Source organism: Eupeodes corollae, chromosome 1 (assembly GCF_945859685.1).
Source record: "Eupeodes corollae chromosome 1, idEupCoro1.1, whole genome shotgun sequence".
Lineage (NCBI taxonomy): Eukaryota > Metazoa > Arthropoda > Insecta > Diptera > Syrphidae > Eupeodes > Eupeodes corollae.
The window spans coordinates 303118273-303142233 of NC_079147.1; the positions used below are offsets into that span (position 1 = coordinate 303118273).

General features: G+C 35.6%; 4 protein-coding genes across 4 annotated transcripts; all 4 read right to left on the bottom strand.

Moving 5' to 3' along the window:
- Nucleotides 1–8292: 8292 nt before the first annotated feature.
- LOC129952002 (solute carrier family 22 member 3-like) lies at nucleotides 8293–10434 on the bottom strand. Its single transcript, XM_056064418.1, has 6 exons — nucleotides 10235–10434; nucleotides 9951–10182; nucleotides 9789–9892; nucleotides 8944–9725; nucleotides 8705–8886; nucleotides 8293–8636 (listed from the first exon to the last, which is right to left on the bottom strand). The coding sequence occupies exons 1-6, from the start codon at nucleotides 10432–10434 to the stop codon at nucleotides 8442–8444; spliced, it is 1695 nt and encodes a 564-aa protein (XP_055920393.1). The 3' UTR covers nucleotides 8293–8441.
- Nucleotides 10435–11029: 595 nt separating this feature from the next.
- LOC129952012 (solute carrier family 22 member 3-like) lies at nucleotides 11030–13915 on the bottom strand. Its single transcript, XM_056064431.1, has 8 exons — nucleotides 13771–13915; nucleotides 12817–13021; nucleotides 12530–12767; nucleotides 12368–12471; nucleotides 11850–12304; nucleotides 11529–11726; nucleotides 11288–11469; nucleotides 11030–11224 (listed from the first exon to the last, which is right to left on the bottom strand). The coding sequence occupies exons 1-8, from the start codon at nucleotides 13913–13915 to the stop codon at nucleotides 11030–11032; spliced, it is 1722 nt and encodes a 573-aa protein (XP_055920406.1).
- A 2384-nt stretch (nucleotides 13916–16299) lies between these two features.
- LOC129952018 (solute carrier family 22 member 3-like) lies at nucleotides 16300–18326 on the bottom strand. The gene is made up of 6 exons (XM_056064443.1): nucleotides 18094–18326; nucleotides 17802–18036; nucleotides 17641–17744; nucleotides 16802–17577; nucleotides 16558–16739; nucleotides 16300–16494 (listed from the first exon to the last, which is right to left on the bottom strand). Exons 1-6 carry the CDS (start codon nucleotides 18294–18296, stop codon nucleotides 16300–16302), a joined length of 1695 nt encoding a protein of 564 aa, XP_055920418.1. The 5' UTR covers nucleotides 18297–18326.
- Nucleotides 18327–18842: 516 nt separating this feature from the next.
- On the bottom strand, nucleotides 18843–21455 carry LOC129940125 (organic cation transporter protein-like). Its single transcript, XM_056048376.1, has 6 exons — nucleotides 20774–21455; nucleotides 20483–20708; nucleotides 20309–20412; nucleotides 19423–20192; nucleotides 19177–19358; nucleotides 18843–19111 (listed from the first exon to the last, which is right to left on the bottom strand). Exons 1-6 carry the CDS (start codon nucleotides 20953–20955, stop codon nucleotides 18920–18922), a joined length of 1656 nt encoding a protein of 551 aa, XP_055904351.1. The 5' UTR covers nucleotides 20956–21455; the 3' UTR covers nucleotides 18843–18919.
- Nucleotides 21456–23961: the final 2506 nt, after the last annotated feature.

Sequence of the window (23961 nt, forward strand, 5' to 3'; positions counted from 1 at the left end):
AGTTCGAAGACGTATCCCTTGGAAACGTTATTACGAACTATGAACAAGTCTTCCTCGTGCTTGGGGTCGTAACGCCAGTAGCCATAGTGAATTCCGGTTCCTCGCTTAACAAAGACCGTTTGAAACTCGGGAGGATCATAAAAGAACCGCCAGTGCCGCAAATTGCCACCGGGGATTTTATTTTCGACGTTTTTTTTGTTGCCACGCAGCTCCCCAAAGTTTCCTTTTTTTCTCTTCCATATTCTGTAAATAAAAAAAAAGCAATAATTCTTATTTTGTAAGGAAATTGTATAAATAATATTAATTACCACGACCAAATTTATTTCAAAATAAAATATTTGTTTTGACAGCAGCCATCAGCTGTTTTGTTTACATTAATTTGAGCGCTGAATGTTTCGAAAGGTTTGTTTGTTTAGTTCAACTTTGAAGTTTTCGAGAGGTTTTATATAAAACTTGTGGTTTACCAAAAATGTATGGGAAAACTTGAGTTTTCGATGTAGGTTTCGGCCAAAACCAAATATATTTGCTTCGAACCCAACTCTTGTTTTTCGAAATTGCAAGTTGAATTGAAAAATAACACCAAGCGAAAAATACAAATAACGATCCACGATGTATTAAAAAAATTATAATAAAACAGATTTTCTCGTTTAAGTTTTTTTTTATTTTGAATACCAACAATAGTTTATTTTATATAATCTTTTTTGGTTTCAACATTTGGAAGTTCTTTTCGCGATTGTTCTTTATCAATCCATCTCTGTTGATGAATCCGCAAACTGTTTGAGAAGCCTTGGCTGCGGCATGGGAAACTTGACAACAAATTTGATTTGTTACCGTCGGTTTGGCTGACAATATCCCAAAGCTCTTCCATAACCAACGGAGGTTCAGTTAAACGACTTTTCTCAATCTGCCACCAATCAATAAGTTCAAAATATTTAGAGGCTTCAAAATTGAAATTTGGAAGTTCAAACTGTCTCGGATTTTCAACATTAATGATTAATGCCCTTGCTTTTAGAATGCGCCCAGCAGCATGGCTAGTAAAATATTTTCACAATGTCCGAAGTATCCATTGCGAGCGAAAACTGGGTCGACTACTCTTTTCAGATCATCTCAAATATCTTGTTAGTTCAATGGCCTTATGAAAATGTTTCGCACCGTAGACAAATGACGACTTGGATTTGATTTCAAACCACATCACTGCATAAACTTGGCAAATAAACTTAACTATATGTTGTAATGGCTCTTCTGGGTGTTGTTTAGAAAAATAGACTTTTAAAATGCGGTTAGCTGTCGTCAACCATCTTGAATGGACCATTGCTCCAGGATTCCTCGAAAAATTTGGTCCTTGTTTGATACCATTACTAATGGTCACACAAATTTCATACAGATATTTTTGGTCTGAACTCAGGCATTGTAAAGATATATCAGGTAGGTTTACTTAAATGGTTTTGTAATCAGCCACGGTTAGATTCCGGCAGTTCTTAAGATCCTTATCAATATCACCAGGATATGTGTTTGGACCAGATGTTTTTCCATACAATTTTTCGAAACGGTGTCGTAATGGTAATTCGTTGGCGTGGAGGAAGCAAATTGACCATTGCAAAGGTCGTTTAATTTTTGTTTCGATTTTTCAGATGGTTCCATTTCTTATTTCGGTGTTAACGTTAGTACCATTCGCACCCAATAAGCTTTAAATTATTTGTTGAAACTTTAGATTCTGTAAAAAAATTAAGTATAGTATTTGCTATGGTTTCTGATTTTCCATTTGGTGGTGTAACATGCCCGAGACATCGCGAGTCAGGTTCTGTTAACAGGACAATATGTTCTTGAGTAGAAAAGCCTTGTGCATTTTTTGTAACGTCCTTGCGGCAGTCAATATAAAGACCTAAATAGTCCACCTCAAACGCACCTATTTGTTGTGATCTTGATTTTGTCCCTTCCCTTCGAATTCTACTTCTATCGATTATGTTTGACTGATCTGTATCATTTATTAGACCATAATCATGAAAGACCGCTGTAACAAGTGTTGCAGTTGCTCTGTCCGATATTTTGAATCTGTCTGCCATCTTCGTTACATTAAATAGGTATTTTGCATTTGGGCCAAGAAAAGCACTGGAGGATTCACTCCGTTTTAGTAACCTTGTTGAAGCTTCAGTATCAATGTCTTCATCGGCATCGGAAAAGATATATTCTTGTTCGTTGTTATCTGTGTGTGCGTGTGCGTTGGTCGAAATTTCAAGTGTGCTTGAAGATGAAAGGCTGGTGCATGGAAATTTTCTTTTAAGTGACTTTTGAAGCCTGGTGGATTCCGCAACATCGATATTCCCGATAACCATTTTTCTTTGAGACCTTTGGTCTTTCAAAAACGAACTTTCTTATACTGGCATTTTTTTTCCTTAGGGCATCGACAAACTCTATTTTCACTGCAATTACAAGCAGCTATATTAAACCGTTTTTCTCCGTCTCTTTTCAATTTATCCATTTTAAGTTCAAAAACTCCGGGCACTCATCTACCCTTGGGCGTTTTAAGAAGACTAGTTCTTCTTTCGTTGAATTTTATAATGGCTTTTTCAACACAGAACTTACTAACTGTCGGAATTGAAGACAAGTCATACATTTCCATCACTCTTGCAGCTGTAAGTGATATCCGCTTTTTCGATGAAATTTCTCAGTTTTCTGGAAAAGTAAGATGAAGCGCAATATCTTTGTAAGTCGATTACGCGTCGACATTGCTTGTCCCATTCCAAATATTTGACAGGCTTTGTTTTGGGAACGCGTTTCCATTTCACTTTGGTTTATTAATGAAAAAAAGATAATAAAAAAAAGTTTATTAAATTTTCTCCAGTTTGGCGTTCTTTGTAGACAATGTTACATTTACTAACTTACCTTTTAACAAATAAAGTATTTTATTTAAAACAATATAAAAATGTCTTGAACAAAACACTAGGCAAACAAACGTTGAAGAACCAAACAGAGACACAAAATTAAATAATTTGGTTTAAAATTTGCACACAATGCAGAGCCTACTAATTTCTTAAACATTTATTTGAATTAATGAATGGTCAATTTTAAATTATTTAATTTACTAACAGAATTTGTTTAGAAGGGCCGAATAAAATATATACCTAAGCATTTTTAAATTACAAAAAATTAAGGTTCACCGATATTCCAAAAAGTTTGTAGTAAAAATGGAACCGTAATTTTTTGTATAGATTTAACAGCTTTGACGCTGAAAAAAAATAAAAAAAAAATAAAAACAAAAAAAAATATCATGAAATCGAACGTTTTTATTTTGCGTTGCGCGACCCATAGCGGTGGAAATAAAAAATAAAAAAAATCTTAAAATTAGATTTAAGACCATATGCAACTTTTGCTGGGGGTATAATTTTGATTTTGCAAAATTTTGGAAATCGCCCCGGTCTACTGTTCAGACATAGACTACTGTTTTACATCTGGGACTTGGAGTATAATTCTTCAGAAATTTGAAGGTAGCTACGAAAACTTTTCGGACCACATGCCTTTAGAGATTTTTTCTTCTGTATTAAAGTCTGAAGAAACTTTTGATACAAATTGTTATATTCAAAAGAATATAAACATGGAACTTTGATGGCATAAAACAACCCACTGCAAATGGAAAACCTTACCCAACAATTTAGAGATTCGGTACCAGCTAGCTGTTTATCCAATTATTAGACCAAATTTAAACAAAAATGGTTTGATACAGAGTGCCTTAAAGGAAGAAAGAAATCATCACTTTTACAACTTCTGAGAAAATTCAACTCTTCTGTTTTCAAGAAATTGTATGCAGCTGCAAAAAGGGATTACAAGTTTCGGAACCCCGCGGTTTTCGCCACTTTCACAGTATGCAGCTATTTTCCTCACGAACGAGCTTCTTGATTCACCGTTTACATCTTTAGAAGTGATGAATGTGATTGAAAATTCCAAAGCAGGAAAAACTTCGGGAGATGATCAATTTAATTCTACAAGAATTGTACGATCGAATTTATGTCTGCATGAGCCAATGAATTCAATAGAATATTCGAAACAACAAACATTCCGCAGGACTTTAAAAAAGTAATAATATATCCACTATCTAAAAGAGGATCTTTAAACAACCCAGAGAATCACAGTGGTATTACATTCTTGAATACCTCGATAAAATTATTCAGGGCTCTGATGGTTAATAGATTGACGCAGTTGATTGAAAAAAAAGAACTCTTAATGAGTTTTAAGCGAGCTCTAGGCGGAACCTGTCAACTTCATCAAAATTATTCTTGTTGATTAATATTGCGGAGAGTTACAAAAGAAGGAACAAGAAAATGTATGCTTACTTTGTTGATTTTCGCGCTGCTTTTGATTCCATAGCACGTGAAGAACTTTTCTATAATCTGTATAAAATTTGATTTTAAGCAAAGTTGTGAATGTCTTAAAAGCGATGTAGGAAAGTGACGTCTCGTATGTTTGGGATGGTGAACTAATTTCAGAAGACTTCGCAATGGAAATGAGTGTCAAACAAAGTTGTGTATTGAGCACATTACTCTTTATTTTATTCATCGATGATATCGTGGAAGCTTTTGGAGGAGGAATATATTTACTTCAATCTACGATCGTACATCCACAGATTTCGTTTTATAGCTTAATACAATATAATATACAATATTTTAATATAATAAGGTGCAATATAATATAATATGAATAGAATAATATCTTAATATATAAAAATCTAGTATCATATGTATGTTCCCAGTAAACTCTTCGATGAAAGATCTCGATGAAATAATGAAAATTCTGACGCATCCAATATCTCCTCGTTACTTATTTCGTTAAATAACCATGTTTCCACAAACGCAAAAATATCATATTCAGACGAATCAACAATAGCAAAGAGGTCTTTGAGTTTTCTTCTTATTCCGCCCATGTTTTGGTAATACATTGAAAATTCATTGCTGTTTAAATTAATGCAATCACTCCTTAACCACGCCCCCACAGAAGAGAAAGACGACAACACCAAAGATATGTTCTTCGAGCTCTTAGACAAAACATATGAGCAGTGTCCTAGCTATGATATTAAAATAGTCCTGGGCGATTTTAATGCCAAGCTAGGAAGGGAAGACATCTTTGGTGGAATAATCGGGAAGAACAGCCTGCACGACAACACTTCCGACAATGGATTCAGGCTCATAGATTTTGCTGAAGGGCGAAACGTCATGGTAGCCAGTACGCGTTTTCCACACCTCAACATTCACAAAGGAACTTGGACTTCTCCAGATCAATCTACCGTCAACCAGATTGACCATATTGCGATCGACGCCAGACACGCTTCCAGCATTATGGATGTACGAACTTTCCGAGGAGCTAACATCGACTCGGACCACTACCTCGTTGTAGCCAGGTTCCAGATCCAAGGCAAAACAGGGAGGTGCTGGGAGAAGATACAACGTCGAACGGCTACAATCGCCAGAGATCGCCAAATTCTTTTCCGACCGAGTGACAAGTAACCTTTCTCGAAGTTCTCTGCCGCCAACACAATGTATCGAAAACCAGTGGCAACATTGCCAAGATGCAATCAGAGAAGCCGCCTCTGATGCGCTGGGTTTCAAACAGCCACCAACAAGGAACCCCTGGTTTGATGAGGAATGTCGGCAGGCAAATGCAGCCAAACAACAGGCACGCAAAGCGGCGCTGCATAAAAGGACGAGTGCTGCTTATGAGCTCTATGAGCAGAAGAGGCGAGAGGAACGCCGACTTTTCAGAAGGAAAAAGAGAGGGTATGAGAAGCGTGCGGTCGAAGATGTTGAGAGGTATAAAAGCAGGAATGAGGTTCGAAACCTTTATAAACAGGTGAAACGAAATTCACAGGTACATAAACCTAGAACCGAAGGCTGCAAAGACGAAAGTGGAAACATCATAGTGGAACCGCAGTCAATGCTGAGAATCTGTAAGATATGGTCGGAAGAAAACATGCCCGATGAATGGAACCTCAGTATTGTTTGCCAGATCCTGAAAAAAGGAGACCCTTGAAATCGCCTATAAAATCACTACTGTCGTAATATGTGAACGTCTAAGGACCATCGTCAACAATCTGATAGGTTCTTATCAGTGTGGTTTTAGACCAGGAAAGTCCACAGTTGATCAAATATTCACATTACGGCAGATCCTGGAAAAAACTCAAGAGCACCAAATCGACACCCACCATCTTTTCATCGATTTCAAGGCCGCATATGACAGCATCTACAGGGACGAACTGTATAGAGCCATGTCTAGTTTTGGCATCCCTGCCAAACTCGTCCGTTTGTGCAGGATGACCATGGAGAATTCACGCTGCTCCATAAAGGTTGGAAACAACTTAACAGAATCTTTTGATGTCAAAAAAGGTTTTAGACAAGGTGATGCGCTGTCATGCGATTTTTTTTAACATCGTGCTTGAAAGAATAGTGCAGAGCTCACACTTCAACACTAGAGGCACAATCTTTCAAAAGTCTGTCCAATTACTGGCATATGCTGATGACATTGACATAATCGGAAGAACTCAGCGTGATGTCATTGGGGCTTTTGTGGGTATTGAAGCAGAGGCGGCAAAAATGGGTTTAACGGTTAATGAGGGCAAAACAAAGTACATGCTGTCGTCTAGAAAGGACATACAACACCGACGTTTTGGTCAAAACGTCACAATCGACAGACGTAACTTTGAGGTAGTCAGGGACTTCGTCTACCTAGGCTCCGCTGTAAACGCAGAAAACAACACCAGCGCTGAGATCAAACGCAGAATAACTCTTGCTAACCGCTGTTTCTTTGGACTAAGAAATCAATTGAGTGGTAATGTCCTCTCTCGAGGGACCAAAGTGTTGCTATATAAGACCCTTATCATCCCCGTCCTGCTATACGGTGCAGAAGCATGGACCATGGCAAAAGCGGATGAAAGCACCTTGGGTCGCTTCGAGAGAAAAGTTCTTCGTGTGATCTACGGTCCCGAATGCATCGAACGGGACTGGAGGAGAAGATGGAACGACGAACTGTACGGGCTGTACAGCGACGTAGACTTAGCAAGAAGAGTAAAAGTCCAACGACTAAGATGGCTGGGTCACGTATAACGCATGGAAACCAATGCTCCGGCCCGGAAAGTCTTCGAATCCGCACCCACAGGACAGCGCAGTAGAGGAAGACCGCGGATCAGGTGGCGTGCACAAGTGGAAGGTGACCTCACCCAACTTGGAGCGCGAAACTGGAGACATCTAGCTAGGGACCGAGCTAGATGGAGAAGTTTGTTGGGTAAGGCCCTAGTTCACACAGGACTGTAGCGCCACCTTAAGTTAATAAGTAATCACTCCTTGTCCCTGATCTACTTCCCTCTGTCCTGGAATTTTCACAAATTGTTCGTTTTTTGCTCAATCTCTAGGAATGAAATCCCTCACGACAGTATTCTTCAGCCAATTTGATCCAATCAATGCTAACTTAAAGTTATAAGCTGGAATTCCAACTTAAAAGTTTATACATTTTAAATTCGTAGCATCTTTTTTAACAAGTTTAAAGCATTTTATGGAGGATACATCGACACCTTAGTTGGACGAACGCCATGTCTGTTATTTGCTGACGACATCGTTTTTCTGGCAAACAATGTAAAAAGAATGCAGCGAATTATTAACCATCTCGAAAACCATTGCAGTCTTTGGAATCTGTCAGTTAACTTAGAAAATCGAAAAAAACAATCGTTTTTGGACGTTTTTAAATTGCATTTAGATTATGTAATCAATGTTTTGGAGTTGGAACAAGGAAGGCTACCCAAGCTGTTCCTGAAAAGCATCGTCACATCGAAAGTGAACCTTGTTTGATCTTGGAAAGTGGGAGGAATTGGCAGCTGGGTTTGGGAAAAATATGAGAATTCAGCAGATATTATTCCAAGTGAGTTGAAGAGCTGCTTTCAGAATTTATTAGATGGAGCAAGTTGCTTGTTTGTTGGATGCGCTGGATTCTCGATATCGATCCACAAATTAGATACATTTTGTGCTTTTGTCCTTTTAGAAGGCAATATTTTGAAGACGCCAGAATCAGAACTTTCACCATTAGGTTTCACAAAATGTATGTAAGAAACACCAGGTTTCTTTTTCTGGATTATTTTAGCTGCTTCTTTAAACGCAACCTAATCTTTATTTTCCATTGATAACTTTCTCGAAGTTCTCTGATTAATGAAAGTCTTGTTCTTTAACAGAATATGTTCTTTCTTGATCACAGGAACTATCTTCAACTCAGTTTTAAAATAATTTCTCAACGGACCAGAATTGTATAAATGTGTTTATTTTTGACGCACAATGTTTGCTCATTTATGGCATGTTACACTATTTCGTAAACGTAATTCTTGGAAACATTATTAAATTGTATGTAAAATAATCGTACAAAAATAAAATCAATACAAAAAATTAAACATTAAACTTGTTTATCAAATTAATCTAAGTCGTAGTCTCCAAAAGTTCTTCTTCTGCATCTAATTCAGCATTGATTTCTTTTTGTCCAATATTTTGAGCTTCTTGTAATGTTGTTGGTAATACCATATCTCTTGTTTCTGGAAGAAGCAAAGCCATTGAACTGAACAAAATTGCACAGCTTGCAAAAAGAATCGCTGGTGCCGATGCGTAGTAATTTGCCTGTTTGAATTAATTGCATTAATAAATTTTATCTTCACAAATTTTTTTATAATTCCATTTTAATTTACCAAAAGAGGAGTTAATGGTGCCACCATTGAACCAAATCTTCCAATCATCGAACAAAATGACAACAGACTATTTCGAACGCTAGTTGGAAATATTTCCGAAGTGAAGAAGTACAAAGTTTGGTATGACGCAGTAATGGTCATTTTACCAAGTAGATACAACGCCAATTGAAGACTCACAAATTCTAAGATAGAAAGCATAATTTTATATCATATTCAATCACTATCCATGTTCTTCTTACCTGAATTCACATAATTCATTGCGAGAATAAAGATTCCGCTAAAGAACATGTATCCAAATAATGATCTTCGTCTACCGAAGCGATCCATGGTCAAAAATGGCAGCAGAATTCCTGGGATTTCAATCAAACTCACAAACATAAAACTGTTATATTTATTTCCACCGAGAAAATCCAAGTTCAGGTTCAATCCATAGAATACCATGACGTTTGTGAACCAACATAGTAAACAAATAACTATACGCCAAGGAAATACCTTGAATGCTTCAACAATGGGAAATTTGCTATTTTTAGTGTCCGAACCCGCACTCGCTAGGCTTTGTCTATTTGACTGAAGCAATTTTTCAATACTGACATCGGAAAGTTTACGTTTGTTGATCCTTGCCGCCTTTTGAAGAATTTCAACTGCTCTCTTTTCCTCGCCCTGAGAAAGTAACCATCGAAAACTTTCTGGCATTATCCATGGAAGTACTATAAACCCCAAGGCAGGAAAATAAAAAACTCGCTCAATCCATCTCCAATTTTGAAAGTTCTTAGCTGCCAAAGCAAGTAGAAATCCCCCAATGCCCCCACAAAAAGGTATCGAAGTACCTGCAACTACTCGAACTTTTGGGCCCACAATTTCGAGACCCAGAATGAACACTGTAGGGTAGAGAGTAGCACCGAATAAATTGTCAAGAAATCCTAACGTGACAAAAACGTAGTAGTTTGGTGAGAAGGATCGGACACTTCCCAAAACGGCACTCATTAATGATCCATACGTCAAGACAAAACGTCGACCATATCTGCGGGGAAAAATCCAAATAGTCAAATAGAATTATTCCCAAACTGTATTCCAAGAACTTAACCTGTCAGAAATAAATCCGCCCAAGAATATTCCGAAGAACTTTCCAACATTATTGATAGTCCCAACCATAGCGAGTTTCCATTCGTCTGAGCAAAAGATTTTGAACTGCAAAACGATGCAATTCTTAGTTAAAATCAGTTTTTTCATAAATATTCAAACTTACATCATTCGATATTGTAATTTCTCGGTCTCGGAATATGAAATCTTCACCACAATTTGTTTCGGCAACTCGATCAAAGCTTTCCAAATTGCAAGAATTCTGTCCACTCGATGAATTAGACGATCTATACCGATGACACTTGTCGAGCTGGCCACTAAGAGTTTTTGGTATAGAAAACTCTGTCCATGATTTTTCATATGAATTCTCCAATCCGTCACATTCTGGAATTCGACACCTTAACCAACATTTTAATTTAGATGCACAATTGAATTATAAGTATGACACACCTATAAACGACTCTACTAGCGGTGAAAGCAAATCCCAGCGATATTACCGAAGTGAAGATAACCATACAAAATATACATGGATATATGAGCCGCTGAAACTTTCCAAACTGTCCAATCTTCACCAAAATATCATCCACACCAAATGGATGTGAAGATTCTGTTGAATCTTTCGTGCAACAACTGTTTCCATCTGAAGCCATCTTATCTTTATTCATTTGAGGAAAAAAAATCAAGTACAAACTTAGTAACATTTTTATCTCCTTGAAATATTTATTTTGCACTTTTTTCTAAAGAAATTATATTTAAACAACAAAGACAAATCTTAAACTGGAGAAATTAATACTTTTACGAGTTAGATATTCAAATTTGTCAGCGAGATTTATTGTTTTATAATCTGCATTTGCAAAGCTGCTCTTGGTATTGGGGATGTTTAGAAGATATGTTACTTGATAAGAAACTTTAGAGTGCAACGCTTTCTGAATGAAAATAAGATTTTTTTTTTGAAAAGATTGTCTAAGGTTATAAATAAGCTTAAAAGACTGAATTTTTCCTAAACGTTTTATGAGGAATATTCTTATAGATAGTCGCGAACTTTTGGATTAAGACTTCTAATTTTAACATAACGAGAATAACGTACCTAACTAAATAAAATATTGTAAGCTTCTCAGAAAGTCTTACAATATTTTTCATTTTTGATACAATTTGTACAACATTTTGTTGCTAACTTAATCAATAAATAATTGTAAATGCAATAAGGAACAAAATTATACATAAAATTCAAAATTAGAAATTATTTTAAGCTTTTGCCTCCAAGAGTTTTTCTTCGGTTTCTTGTTCAATATTCGTTTCTTTTTGTCCAATCTTTTTGGCTTCTTCCAAAGTCGTTGGTAAAACACTATTTTTCGTTTCCGGAAGAAATAGAGCCATTGATCCCGACAAAATAGCACAGCTGGCAAATAGAATTTGAGGTGCTGATGCATAGTAGTTTGACTGGAAGGAATACAATACCAAGATTTCATCTTGATTATAATGATTGTTGTTTAGTTAACTTACCATCAACGGTGTAAGTGGTGCTGCCATAGAGCCTAATCTTCCAACCATCGAACAAAATGACAACAGACTATTTCGAACACTAGTTGGGAATATTTCCGATGTGAAAAAGTACAGAGTCTGAAATGATGCAGAGATAGTCATCTTTCCGAGAAGATACAGCACCAGTTTAAGATTGACAAATTCTAGAATAAAATATTTTAGAAGGTTTTCAAAATTTTAAATTCCATCCTTATTTTTTCACCTGAGTTCACGTAAGTCATTGCAATAATACAAATTCCACTGAAGACCATGAATCCAAATAAAGATCTTCGTCTTCCATATCGATCCATGGTCAGAAATGGCAATAACATTCCGGGGATCTCAATCAAACTCACGAACATGTAACTGTTGTATTTGTTTCCACCGAGTAAAGCTACATTCAAGTTCAATCCAAAATACACTATAACGTTTGAGAACCAGCACAGTGAACAATTTATTATTCGCCAGGGAAATATTTTAAAAGCATCACCAATGGGAAAACCAATACTTTTGGTTTTGATATCCGCTAGACTTTTTCTATTACTTTTGAGCAATTTTTCAACACACGATTCGGAAAGTTTGCGTTTGTTAGTTCTTGCAATTGTTTTAAGAACTTCCACAGCTTTTACTTCTTCTCCCTGAGAAAGTAACCATCGAAAACTTTCTGGTATTATCCATGGTAGTGCTATAAATCCAAAAGCAGGGAAGTAAAATATTCGCTGAATCAAACGCCAATTACGAAAGTTTTTGGCTGTCAAAGCAAGCAGAAAACCCCCGATTCCTCCACACATTGAAATTAGAGAGCAAGTTAGGACTCGGACTCTTGGGCCAACAATTTCTAAGCCAAGAATATAGACAGTCGTGTAGAGAATGGAACCGAATAAATTATCAAGAAATCCTAATATGACGAAAATGTAGTAGTTTGGTGAAAAGGATTGGACACTTCCCAAAACGGCACTAATTAATGATCCATACTTCAATACAAAACGTCGGCCGTACCTGAAAGAAATAATAATCAATAATGAAAATAATTTTTCACACACTGTGTCTTAAGAACTTAACCTATCAGAAACATATCCACCCAAAGGGATTCCAAAAAACTTTCCTAAATTATTGGTAGTTCCAACCATAGCGAGTTTCCATTCGTCTGAACAAAAGATTTTGAACTGAAAAATGAACCAATACTCAGTTTAAGTCAGTTTCTTTAGAAATATTCAAACTTACATCATTCGAGATGGTTACTTCTTTGTCCCGGAAAATGAAATCTTCACCACAATTAGCATCAAAGCCTTGATCAAAGTTTTCAGCATTACAAACATTCTGTCCGTATCCAGTAGTTAAATTAGACGACTTATACCGATGACACTTATCGAGCTGACCACTCGTAGTTTTTGGTATAGAAAACTTCGTCCATGATTTTTCATATGAATTTTCTAATACGTCACATTCTAAAATTCGACACCTTAAAACAAATTATTGATTCAAAAATATAGACTTTAAATATCACATACCTATAAATGACACTGCTAGCGGTAAAAATAAATCCCTGCGATATTATTGAGGCGAATATCACGATACAGAAAATGCATAGGTATATTAAGCGCTGAAACTTTCCAAACTCTCCAATACTTTTCAAAATATCATCCACGCCAAATGGATGTGAAGATTCTGTTGAATCTTTCGTGCAACAACTTTTTTCATCGGAAGCCATCTTATCTTTATGCATTTTAAAAAAATAATAGAAATCTTTTTAACGTTAAATGTTTATTTGCATTTTTTTTAATTTAAATTTATGAGCTTGGTGTTGAAATTTGTCAGCGAAAAAGATTTATTGCAAAAGGTTTTGGATGTTTTAATAACTGGAATATTATTTTTCGAACATGTTAACTAAGATTATAAACATAAATATTAAAGAATGATTCTTTTCTTAAATGATCTTAAGAACTTAGTGTTTATACCGTTCTGTGTTATAACGAAAGTACTTTCCCTACAGAACTTAACTATGTTGCTTTACTTTCTGTTTTAAGAACTTATTTTTCCTCTGAAACCTAATTATTCAGATTGGCAGCCTTAATCTCGTTTTGCTTATCCCACACTCTGAACTTTTTTTTGTATTATTTTCAGGAAATCTGCGTTTTGAAGTTAAAGATCCAATAAAAAATACTATAGTGGGATATTAAAAAACAGAATTGAGGCCTCTACATTTTATACTTGAAGAAATGTATGTTTCTTTCTTCAATTTACTCTTCTACTTATTTTCAAAAATAACCAGTATTGCTTTAGTGTGACGGCTTTTTAATTATAAATCTTTTCTAACCTACAAAGCATCTTACAAGTTTGTATATGTTGTCCAGCTGCAAGTACAACAGCGCTTTAACTCCTCCTCGAGAATAGGGCAGCAACAAGATCCTTCCACCTATTCCGATTCACTGCAACTGACCTCAGCTGTGGATACGATTGAATACCTTGAGACCGAGCCTCCTTCAAAATTGATGAACTCCAAGTTGTCTTTGGTCTTTCAACGCGTCTATTACCCTGGGGATTCCATGGATCGATTGTTTTGCTATATTGTCGTCCGGTTTCCTCAGTATATGGCCAATCCAACGCCATTTCCCTTGCATGATGTTTACGTCCAATTTGTTTTGTCCGGTCCTATTCCAACTTTAGAAATGGTTTGTGGCCACCGGATCTTCAGAATAGAGCGCAGAGAACGGTTAACGAAAGCTTGTAGTCTGCTCGAGATGTTGACAGAGCATTTCCATGTTTCAGAAGCGTATAACAGCACTGATTTAACGTTAGATTCGAAGAGTTTCAACTTGGTGCTCAGCGATATTTTGCTAGAGCTTCACACAGGAGAAAGAATCCCAAATGCACTATGGGCTTTGTTTATTGTACTGTTAGTTTTTGAGGTTTCCGTTCTTTGGTAACTTTACAATAACTTCATCCCTCCAGTCCCTTGGGTAAGTTTCACTCACCTAGACAACCTGCACGAGTTTACGCAAAATATGGGAAGCTGTCTCAGTGTCTGCTTTTAGGAATTCTGCGGGAATACCATCAAGTCCAGCTGCTTTGTTTTTCTTTAGAAGATGTATCGCATTACTTATCTCTGCACTTGTTGGGGGACTGGTGTCAATACCCTAGACGATCTTCGCATGTTGTTCAATTGTGGTTTCAATTCTGCATTGTGGTCATCATTTAGGAGCGCACAAAAGTGCTCCTTCCATCTTTGTAGCTGATCTTCTATCGTCACTTAAAGGTTGCTGTTCAAATCTAACACGGGATGGTTAGTGTTAGTGCTACTACGCTGTTCGACAATGTCCTTAGTGATTTTATAAAGCTCCCTTGGGTCCCCTCTTCCTGCAGCATGTTCCGCAAGTTTTTTCAACCTTGCCCTCTTGTCATGTCTCATACACCGTTGCACTGTCTTACGAGATGCTCTTTACTCGTTTTGTAGAAACAATTTCCGCTGAGCATCACTTTCTGAATTGATTCTAATTTAAAGTAGTCTTCGATATGTGATTTTGTCCTATCAGATGTCTTGGGATATTCAATAATCTCTAGCTCTTGTCTATTTGAGTATAGTTTCAGTATTGACCCCACAAAGCATCTACCAATAAGCCAGCATTTTGTATGTTCGATGGTTTGTCACCGAGTGTGGTGACGAAATTACGGCGTACGTTAGGGTCTTTTAGAACCGCTTGTGTTGAATCTTGGTCTCCTTGCTATACCCTCTTAGCGTCGCTGTACAGCAGCTGTTCTCAAGCGAAGCAAACCCAGCAGCAAGTGATGGTCACTACCTGCATCAGCCTTTCTTTCGTTATGAACATCGCACAGTGACTTCCTCCATTTCTGCTGTATAATGAAGTGATCGATTTGATTTTTGGTTCGACCATCAGGAGGTTCCCAAGTTATTTTGTAACGTTGACCTGAGGCATGCTTACCCAAAACTCGTTCAATGCCTACGTTATCAGAACCAATTTAGGCATTAAAGTCCCCCATGATGATAATGATATCGCCCCCTGGAGCACCGTTGTGCACCGAATTCAGATGAGTATAAAAAAGGTCTTTTCGTCCACTAAAGTAGCATTGAATAATGGTGACTTTTCTGATTTTCTGATTTTCTAAACCTCGCCGTTAAATTCCTCGCCGAAATTGGTTTCTAGGATAAAGAATTTTGGTATCTTCTTTAGTCAACGTGATGCCCACACAGTTGAGTCCTGGACCTCTGTCTGCCTCCTCTTCGCCAGAGTACAACATTCGCGTTTGGCCCGATTCTTCAGTATATTCAGCTCTGCCTTTTCATTTGGTTTCACTCACTCCCAGAATGCTGATTTTATGCCGAAGCATTTCACGCTCTACCTGCTTGTACCTGCCTGGCGGTCCTTGTTTTGTAGCTGAAAGTCCGTTTTGTTGAATCTGAAGGATTTCCTAATCTTGTTTCTGATTCATTATTGATAGCATCACGATTGTCATTGTTGTATGAAAGATGCCGCAAACTGGGTTACCTCTTGGGGAATAATTACCGTTCGTTGTCATATTTCATAAAACAATACATTCAATAGGCCGCCCACTATGGCAAAAAGACGCCTTTTGCAGCGGCCCACTATGAGTACAGACTTTCATACCGTTGACTGCCATATGCAGTTCCTCCAATCTTAGGGCGCTTTTAGTACTACGTTCCCTGACCAGCAATGCTGGTTTGTTTGCGGATACCGGCAGCCATTTGGTCCCCATTGTGCGTTAGCGTTAACCGCTCTCTACCGCGAGGAGGCGTACATAGGGATTTTTCTTTCATTGAACCTAGGACCACCGAGGTGTCGTTTCCTAGCGCCCTCCAGTACTTTTCTTTATTGTCTGATATTTAAGTTCTGCGTTCATTTTAAACTTTTGTTAAATCTAACTTTGTAAAAACTTATTGATAACGTCCTAAACATGTCTTAAATAAAATCACTAACAAAAACAATAAAATTTCATATAAATTTATTAAAATCAATCTAAACTTTTGACTCCAAGAGTTTTTCTTCGGTTTCAGGTTCAACATTGGTTTCTTTTTGTCCAATCTTTTGAGCTTCCTCCAAAGTTGTTGGTAGAACTATATCTTTTGTTTCCGGAAGAAACAGAGCCATTGATCCTGATAGAATAGCACAGCTGGCAAATAGAATTTGAGGTGCTGATGCATAGTAGTTGGCCTGGAGGAATTATACATCACAATTTATTTTTAAAATATAATGAACACAATTCAAGAAACCTACCATCAATGGGGTTAGCGGTGCTGCCATCGAACCGAATCGTCCAACCATCGAACAAAATGACAACAGACTGTTTCGAACGCTTGTGGGAAATATTTCCGATGTGAAAAAGTACAGAGTTTGAAATGATGCAGAAATAGTCATCTTTCCGAGAAGATAGAGGACCAATTGAAGGCTAACATATTCTAGAGTAATAAAAATGTCAATAATGTGTCGAAATTTTGTGATGTTATATGATTTTCCTTACCTGAATCCACATAAGTCATTGCAATAATACAAATTCCACTTAACAACATGAATCCAAACAACGAACTTCGTCTTCCATATCGATCCATGGTCAAAAATGGCAACAACATCCCGGGTATCTCGATCAAAGTTACAAACATAAAACTGTTGTATTTATTTCCACCGAGAAAGGCCAAATTCAAATTCAATCCAAAGAACACCATAACGTTAGTGAACCAGCACAATGAACAATTGATAATTCGCCAGGGAAATATTTTGAAAGCATCACCAATAGGAAATCCGCTACTTTTTGTTTCAACACCTCCAAGACTTTGTCTATTGGCTTCAAGCAATTTTTCAACACTCGATTCGGATAATTTGCGTTTATTGATTCTGGCGGTTTTCCGAAGAACTTCAACAGCTCGCTCCTCCTCTCCCTGAGAAAGCAACCATCGAAAACTTTCTGGCATTATCCATGGTAGAGCTATGAATCCGAGGGCGGGAAGGTAAAATACTCGCTCAATCATTCGCCAATTGTGGAAGTTTTTAGCTGTCAAAGCAAGCAAGAAACCTCCAATTCCTCCACACATTGATATCAGAGAGCATGCAATTACTCGAACCTTAGGCCCAACAAGTTCAAGGCCAAGAATGAAAACAGTTGGATAGAGAGTGGCACCGAAGAAATTGTCGAAAAATCCTAATACCACAAAAATGTAGTAATTTGGTGCAAAAGAGCGCACGCTTCCTAAAACTGCACTGATAAACGCTCCATATGTTAATACAACACAACGACCATATCTGGAATAAGGGAGAATATTTTTCTGATCAGTTAAGTACTTCCTTCCACTGATATATTTTTACTTGTCAGACAAATATCCACCCAATGGAATCCCAACAAATTGTCCCACATTATTGATTGTCCCAACCATGGCGAGTTTCCATTCGTCTGCACAAAAGATCTTGAACTAAAAAATAAATGTTTACTTAAATTACTTAATTTCTTGAGAAAGATTCAAACTTACGTCATTTGAAATGGTATATTCCTTGTCCCGGAATATGAAATCATTTCCACAGTGCATTTCGGATTCCTGATCAAAGTTCTCTGAAGCATTACAAAAATTCTGTCCATTAGTTGCATTAAACGTCTCATATCGATGACACTTATCAAGCTTGCCATTAGGTGCTTTCGGTATAGAGAACTTTGTCCATGGCTGTTCGTAAGTATTTTCTGAACCGTCACATTCTGGAATTCGACACCTTAAACACAAAATTTTTAGTTCGATATAAATTTCTTAGATAACTTTAAAAACCCACCTATAAACGACTGTACTGGCTGTAAAAGCAAATCCCACCGATATTATTGCATTGAATATAACTATGCTAAATATGAAGACATAAATGAATCGTTGAAACGTTCCAAATTGTCCAATCTTCACCAAAATATCATCCACGCCAAATGGATGTGAAGATTCTTCTGTTGAATCTTTCCCGCAACAACTGTTTCCATCCGAAGCCATTGTCGTTATTCATTTAAGAAGTTTGAATACAATCTTGGTACCTAACCTTATCATTATCTTCATCTCTAGATATCTATTTGCACACCTTTCAAGACAAGGCGTTTTTTTTTTAAGCAGCCGTAGAAGCTATGATGGTTTTACAGGCTATCTAGCTATTCAAACTTGTCAGCAGAAGATTTATTGTTTTATATATTTTTAGATTCTGTAAAGATTCTTCTGATAATTGAGATGCTTTTGAAGATATGTTATGATAAATTCTTGTTATCACTTTGGTAGGTTTAATGATAAGGTTGCACAAGTAAACAAGATTTTAAGTTTAGAGTGCAATGTTTTCCAAAAGAAAATATGATTATTTTTGGAATATTTGGTTAAGACTTAAAATTATAATAATAGTCAAGGTTAGTAGTTTAATTAGCTTAAAAAAGATAAAAATTTTCCTTAACTTTTCTTGTACATATAGACAAAAAAAATTCAAAGATAAGATCACAGCACACGTTTCTGAGCGTGCCAGTCATACCTTTAACCTATAAATTAAACAAACCAAGATTACTTGTACTTGTAATTTATTAAATATAAAGCTTAAAACTAACAATTTCTTGATTTTGTTTTATTTGTGTAAATTCTCAAGAAATTGTCTTTAATAGTTGGATTTCAGCGTCAGCTTCCAGTTCCTTCTTTTGACCAATCTTTTCAGCTTCCTTCAAGGTTGACGGGAGTACTGTATCATTTGTTTCAGGAAATAAGAAGGCCAAGAATCCCGATAGGAGAGCACATGCAGAAAAAAGTATTGCAGGTGCTGATTCATGGTATTTAGCCTTTAAATATTAACAACAATCCAAAATAAATTTGATTCGATACTAAAAAATATTTGTAAACTTGCCATAACTGGTGTTTGAGGAGCAACCATCGATCCCAAACGTCCAACCATTGAACAGAACGATAGAAGACTATTTCGAACATTTGTTGGAAATATTTCCGAAGTGAAGAAATACAATACTTGAAAGGAAGCACCAACTGACATCTTTCCAAGCAGAAGCAGTGCCACTTGAACATAAAAAAGCTCTACAAACCCAAGATTTGTAAATTAACTTCTTTTCCAATTTCAGTTCTTCTTTAGAAATCTCACCTGACCGAACAAAAACTGTCGCTGCAATACAAATTCCACTTAAAATCATAAATCCAAAGAGGGAATACCGTCTTCCAAAACGATTCATTGTCCAAAATGGCAGCAAAATTCCAGGAATTTCAATCAATGACACCAACATAAAGTTATCGTATTTATTTCCTCCCAGAAGGACCATATTCACATTCAGTCCATAGTAGAGCAGGACATTTGTGAACCAACAAAGACAGCAATTGACAATTCGCCAAAATAAAATCTGGAAAGTTTCCTTGATTGGAAATTTTCCCTCATTCGATTCTTCCAATTTATAGCGATAAGTTAGAACAAGTTTGTCCAATGTCGGTTGCGATAGCTTGCGATTATTGGATTTAGCTAGTTTTTGAACAACCTTAACGGCTCTATCTTCTTCGCCTTGGGACAAAAGCCATCGGGCACTTTCGGGAATAATGAAGAGGAAGAAAATTTGAAATAATGCTGGAATAAAGAAGATCATTTGTATGAGACGCCAATTGAGGAAGTATTTGGCAACAAGACCAAATACTGTTTGTCCTATGGCATAGACTATAGTCATAATAGTACAGCCTATCAGTTGAAGCTTCGGGCTAACCATTTCCAGTCCAAGAACGAAGACTATCGAATAGATCGAAGAACCGAATAGATTAGTGAGCAGTCCAAAGAACATGAAGGTAAAAAAGTCCGTTGTAAAGCATTGAGCTACTCCCGTGACAGCACTTAGAAACCCAAAGATTGCCAAAATATTTTTACGTCCATATCTACACGAAAAGACGATAACGTTTAAAAATACATGATCAGTTAATAGCTGAAAGCTTTCTGTTATCATTCACACTTGACAAATTGATTGATTGCTTATCCTCATTTAAAAACCCACCTGTCAGCAAAATATCCACCAAGGGGTATCCCAATAAACATCCCCACATTGTTGATCGTACCAACCATTGCTAGTTTCCATTCATCCGAGCAAAATATGTCAAACTATATAGAAGACGTTCATTAGAAAATAAAAAAACTATTCTCCTTAAAATCCATTTGAACTATTAGGTACATCATTGGAAATGGTCACTTCCTTGTCCCGAAATATGAGGTCCGTGCCACATTCCTCTATCGGGCTCTGATGAAAAGCATCCGCAGAGCAAGGGTCAAGGTTTTTGTTAACAGACACATATCGCCGACAATTGTCCAAATCACCATTGAGTTTTTTCGGAATCGCGAAATCAATCCAAGACTCTTGGTATGTACTATTGGGCTTATCACATTCCGGAATTTGACATCTTCAAAGAAACAAAAATATTCACTTTTTAGTTCACTGTTTTTTTAGAAGAAATTAAAATCACACCTATGGACAACTGTACTCGCAACAAAAATATACGAAACAGCTTGGAAGGAATTTAACAGAATCGGAATACATATCAAGATATAAATTAATATTTGTAATTTTCCGAATTGTCCAATACGAACTAGAACCACGTCCAAACTGAATGAATCGGTCCTCGGTCTACCGTCTTCAACTTGAGGCATAATTTACTAGCGAATATGAAGTTGTGAGTCTTCTTGCCTTAATCTTCTACTACTAAGCATTCGAAGGTCTAACTAATCATTATTTTACCTTCTTTTGCATTATTTTGAGCGAAGAGCTTTTTTATAACTTAGTATTTTATAATACTAAATAGTTTTGGTTTATTATGACAAATGTGACAATAGAATAATTATTATATCAATATCAAATATATAAGTTCGCACATAAGCTCTAAGCTTCAGAGATAAGCTGATTATTATTGGTTTATTGTGACTTAATAGCGGTAATGATTGAATAATGATACGAGTATCATACGTAGTATTGTCAAAATAAGTCTCAAGGAGAAAAGAAAGTATTGAGAGCTTATTTATTATTATTACGCATGTGCTTTTTAAGTTTACTATAATATTTTGATTATGATCAATTGTTTTAGTGTGTTGCCGGCAAAATGTGTAGATATCATTTAATCAATGTATGAATAAGAAATATTTTATTTGTATGTCTAAAGATATCTTCTCTGATTCTTTTATGAAGTGTCAATATCAAATTAATTAAATTGTTGCAATCTTTCATAAAATGTTTACAATCGAAAATTGTACTTAAACTTTTTGTTCACCTTCCACAATCTATTTGATTTTATGATGAAATTCTTTTCGACAAAATCAGACCTTATGGGTTGGCTTGTAAAATCAAACTCTGCTGCTGGAAAGATCAGTGGTTCTATCAGGGACCAAACTCTACGAACTTTACTTTTCTCTTAAATTTATTTTTGGTTTGGTTTCGCAAGAGAGTATGGGGTAGGGTAGGTCTAGGCTAGTTGGGCCGAAATTTCAGAAGAGAAAACCTTAATATCAGAAATCATCTAGCCAATATCTCCAAAAAAATGTTTAATTAGTTCATCAAGGTGATTCAATACTTGAACATATTTGCGTTGGAAAAACTATTTGATCTAGCCGAGGTTGCACCAAGTGTTATTAACTTCCCATAGGAAGTTATTATAGTGGGTCCGATCTGTCAAATTGAAAATTTTGACATTTATCGACGTTTTAAGGTCCCTAGAGTCGAAATAAAATTTTTTTAAAAAGATGTCTGTGCGTGCGTGTGTACGTACGTTCGTACGTCCGTACGTTCGCGACGTTTTTTTCGTCGTCCATAGCCCAAGAACCGGAAGAGATATCGACTTCAAATAAATTTTGTTATACATATAATAAGGCAGAAAGATGCAGAAAGGGCTCTCAAGAAAATTGCGTGGGTGTTTTTTTTTACCATAGCAGTTTAAAAAAAGGTGAACATTTTGGTTAACCCTAAATATCTCATGAATCCATGACGCTAGAGACTTGAATTAAATTTCATATTATATATTGTAACGTAATACAAAACAAATATATTTTTGGAAAAAAATACAATTAACGTTTTTTTTTATAAATCATATAAATCAAAAAAACTGAAAAAAATTGTCATCTCGAAAATTTTACGACCAAAATATGATTTTATCTCCAAAACAATTTTGTGCAAAGAAGAATAATGTTTTTGACATCTGACAAAGTTTTGAGAAAATTCTAATTGACATTTTTTTTATAAAAAATAAAAACCAAAAAAAACATTACTCAAAGAAAAAAGGGAAAAATTGAATTTCGACTCAAATATCTTTTCAAAAACTTGAGACTTAGGCTTCAAACTTATTTATCTTATAAGAAATATTGTTTTAAACATTCTGAAAAATGTTGAAAGAAATCGAATTGACAGTTTTTTTACAAAAAAATAAAACCCTAAAAAAAAATTAATAAAAGTTGTTAAAAATTGATTTTCGACTTAAGTATTTTTTCAAAACTTTGAGATATTGGCTTTAATTAACTTTTATCTTTCAAAAAATATTGTTGTTAACATTCAGTAAAATTTTTAAAAAAAGCGAATTGACAGTTTTTTTTTACAAAAAATTAAAAACCGAAAAAAATTAACAAAAGTTGGTAAAAAATGATTTTCGACTCAAATATCTTTTTAAAAATTTTAGATAATAGCTTCTTACTGATTTTTACTTATAAGAAATATAGTTTATAACATTAGGACAAATTTTGATAAAAATCGAATTGATATTTTTTTTTACAAAAAATAAAACCCTAAAATAAATTAATAAAAGTTGGTAAAAATTGATTTTCGACTCAAATATCTTTTTAAAACTTTGAGATTTGGCTTTAATTTACTTTTATCTTTCAAAAAATATTGTTGTTAACATTCAATATAATTTAAAAAAAAAATCGAATTGACAGTTTTTTTACAAAAACAATACTAAAACTTGGTAAAAATTTACTTTCGACTCAAATAACTTTTCAAAAATTAAAAATATTGGCTTCAAACTTATTTTATTTCACCGAAAATATTGTTTTCGATATTCAGTCCGTTTTTTCATAAAAAATAAAATCTACAAAAAATAGTACGCAAATTTGGTAAAAATTGATCCGAGTACATATAGAAAAACTTTTAAGCAAGACAAATCGACAGACGGGATGGGAAGTTATCAGTGTGGGTCGCATCCCAGCCTCTTTTTTAAATCTCTATTTTCACTGACGGCCATTTTGACAGCTGTCAAGTGATTTATTTTTAGTTGGGTTTAACATTTTAACAATGGAAGCCAAACTGGTGTGCTTTATCAGGGCCATATTTAGAGGTCAGGAGGCCTCGGGGCAATAAAGGAGCGGAGGCCTAAGTTATTCTCAAAATAAAGTAAACCATTTTTTAAATAATTTATTGTGAAACAAGAAACGGAAAAAAGAATCATCTGAAATTAAATTTTAGGGTTAAAAAACGAAACCTTTCAAGCTTTTTTAGCTGAAAAATCGTTGATGATTTTGTTGAAATCCAGTTCTCGGAGTAAATCGCTTTAGGAGAGTAAGCTTGGATAAATATAATTCTTATTTTTGAAAATGAGCGCTCTCCAGTGCAATTTGTTATCAAAACCAAATAATTAAGGCGATTGATCTGTTCCATAGTCCTTTTCCTTTTTGTATGAT

Bases quoted from the DNA above. Each gene is read 5' to 3' on its own strand.
- LOC129952002 (XM_056064418.1), bottom strand. From the start codon at position 10,434: ATGGCTTCAGATGGAAACAGTTGTTGCACGAAAGATTCAACAGAATCT. The intron at 8,887-8,943 runs GTAAGAAGAACA...TTTCTATCTTAG, and splicing joins AATGAATTATGTGAATTCAG to AATTTGTGAGTCTTCAATTG. The intron at 8,637-8,704 runs GTAAATTAAAAT...TAATTCAAACAG, and splicing joins CACCATTAACTCCTCTTTTG to GCAAATTACTACGCATCGGC.
- LOC129952012 (XM_056064431.1), bottom strand. From the start codon at position 13,915: ATGGCGTTGGATTGGCCATATACTGAGGAAACCGGACGACAATATAGC. The intron at 13,022-13,770 runs GTATTCAATCGT...AAATGCATAAAG, and splicing joins GAAGGAGGCTCGGTCTCAAG to ATAAGATGGCTTCCGATGAA. The intron at 12,472-12,529 runs GTAAGTTTGAAT...TTCATTTTTCAG, and splicing joins AAGTAACCATCTCGAATGAT to TTCAAAATCTTTTGTTCAGA.
- LOC129952018 (XM_056064443.1), bottom strand. From the start codon at position 18,296: ATGGCTTCGGATGGAAACAGTTGTTGCGGGAAAGATTCAACAGAAGAA. The intron at 17,745-17,801 runs GTAAGTTTGAAT...TTTATTTTTTAG, and splicing joins AATATACCATTTCAAATGAC to TTCAAGATCTTTTGTGCAGA. The intron at 16,740-16,801 runs GTAAGGAAAATC...TTATTACTCTAG, and splicing joins AATGACTTATGTGGATTCAG to AATATGTTAGCCTTCAATTG.
- LOC129940125 (XM_056048376.1), bottom strand. From the start codon at position 20,955: ATGCCTCAAGTTGAAGACGGTAGACCGAGGACCGATTCATTCAGTTTG. The intron at 19,359-19,422 runs GTGAGATTTCTA...TTGGGTTTGTAG, and splicing joins GACAGTTTTTGTTCGGTCAG to AGCTTTTTTATGTTCAAGTG. The intron at 19,112-19,176 runs GCAAGTTTACAA...TAATATTTAAAG, and splicing joins CTCCTCAAACACCAGTTATG to GCTAAATACCATGAATCAGC.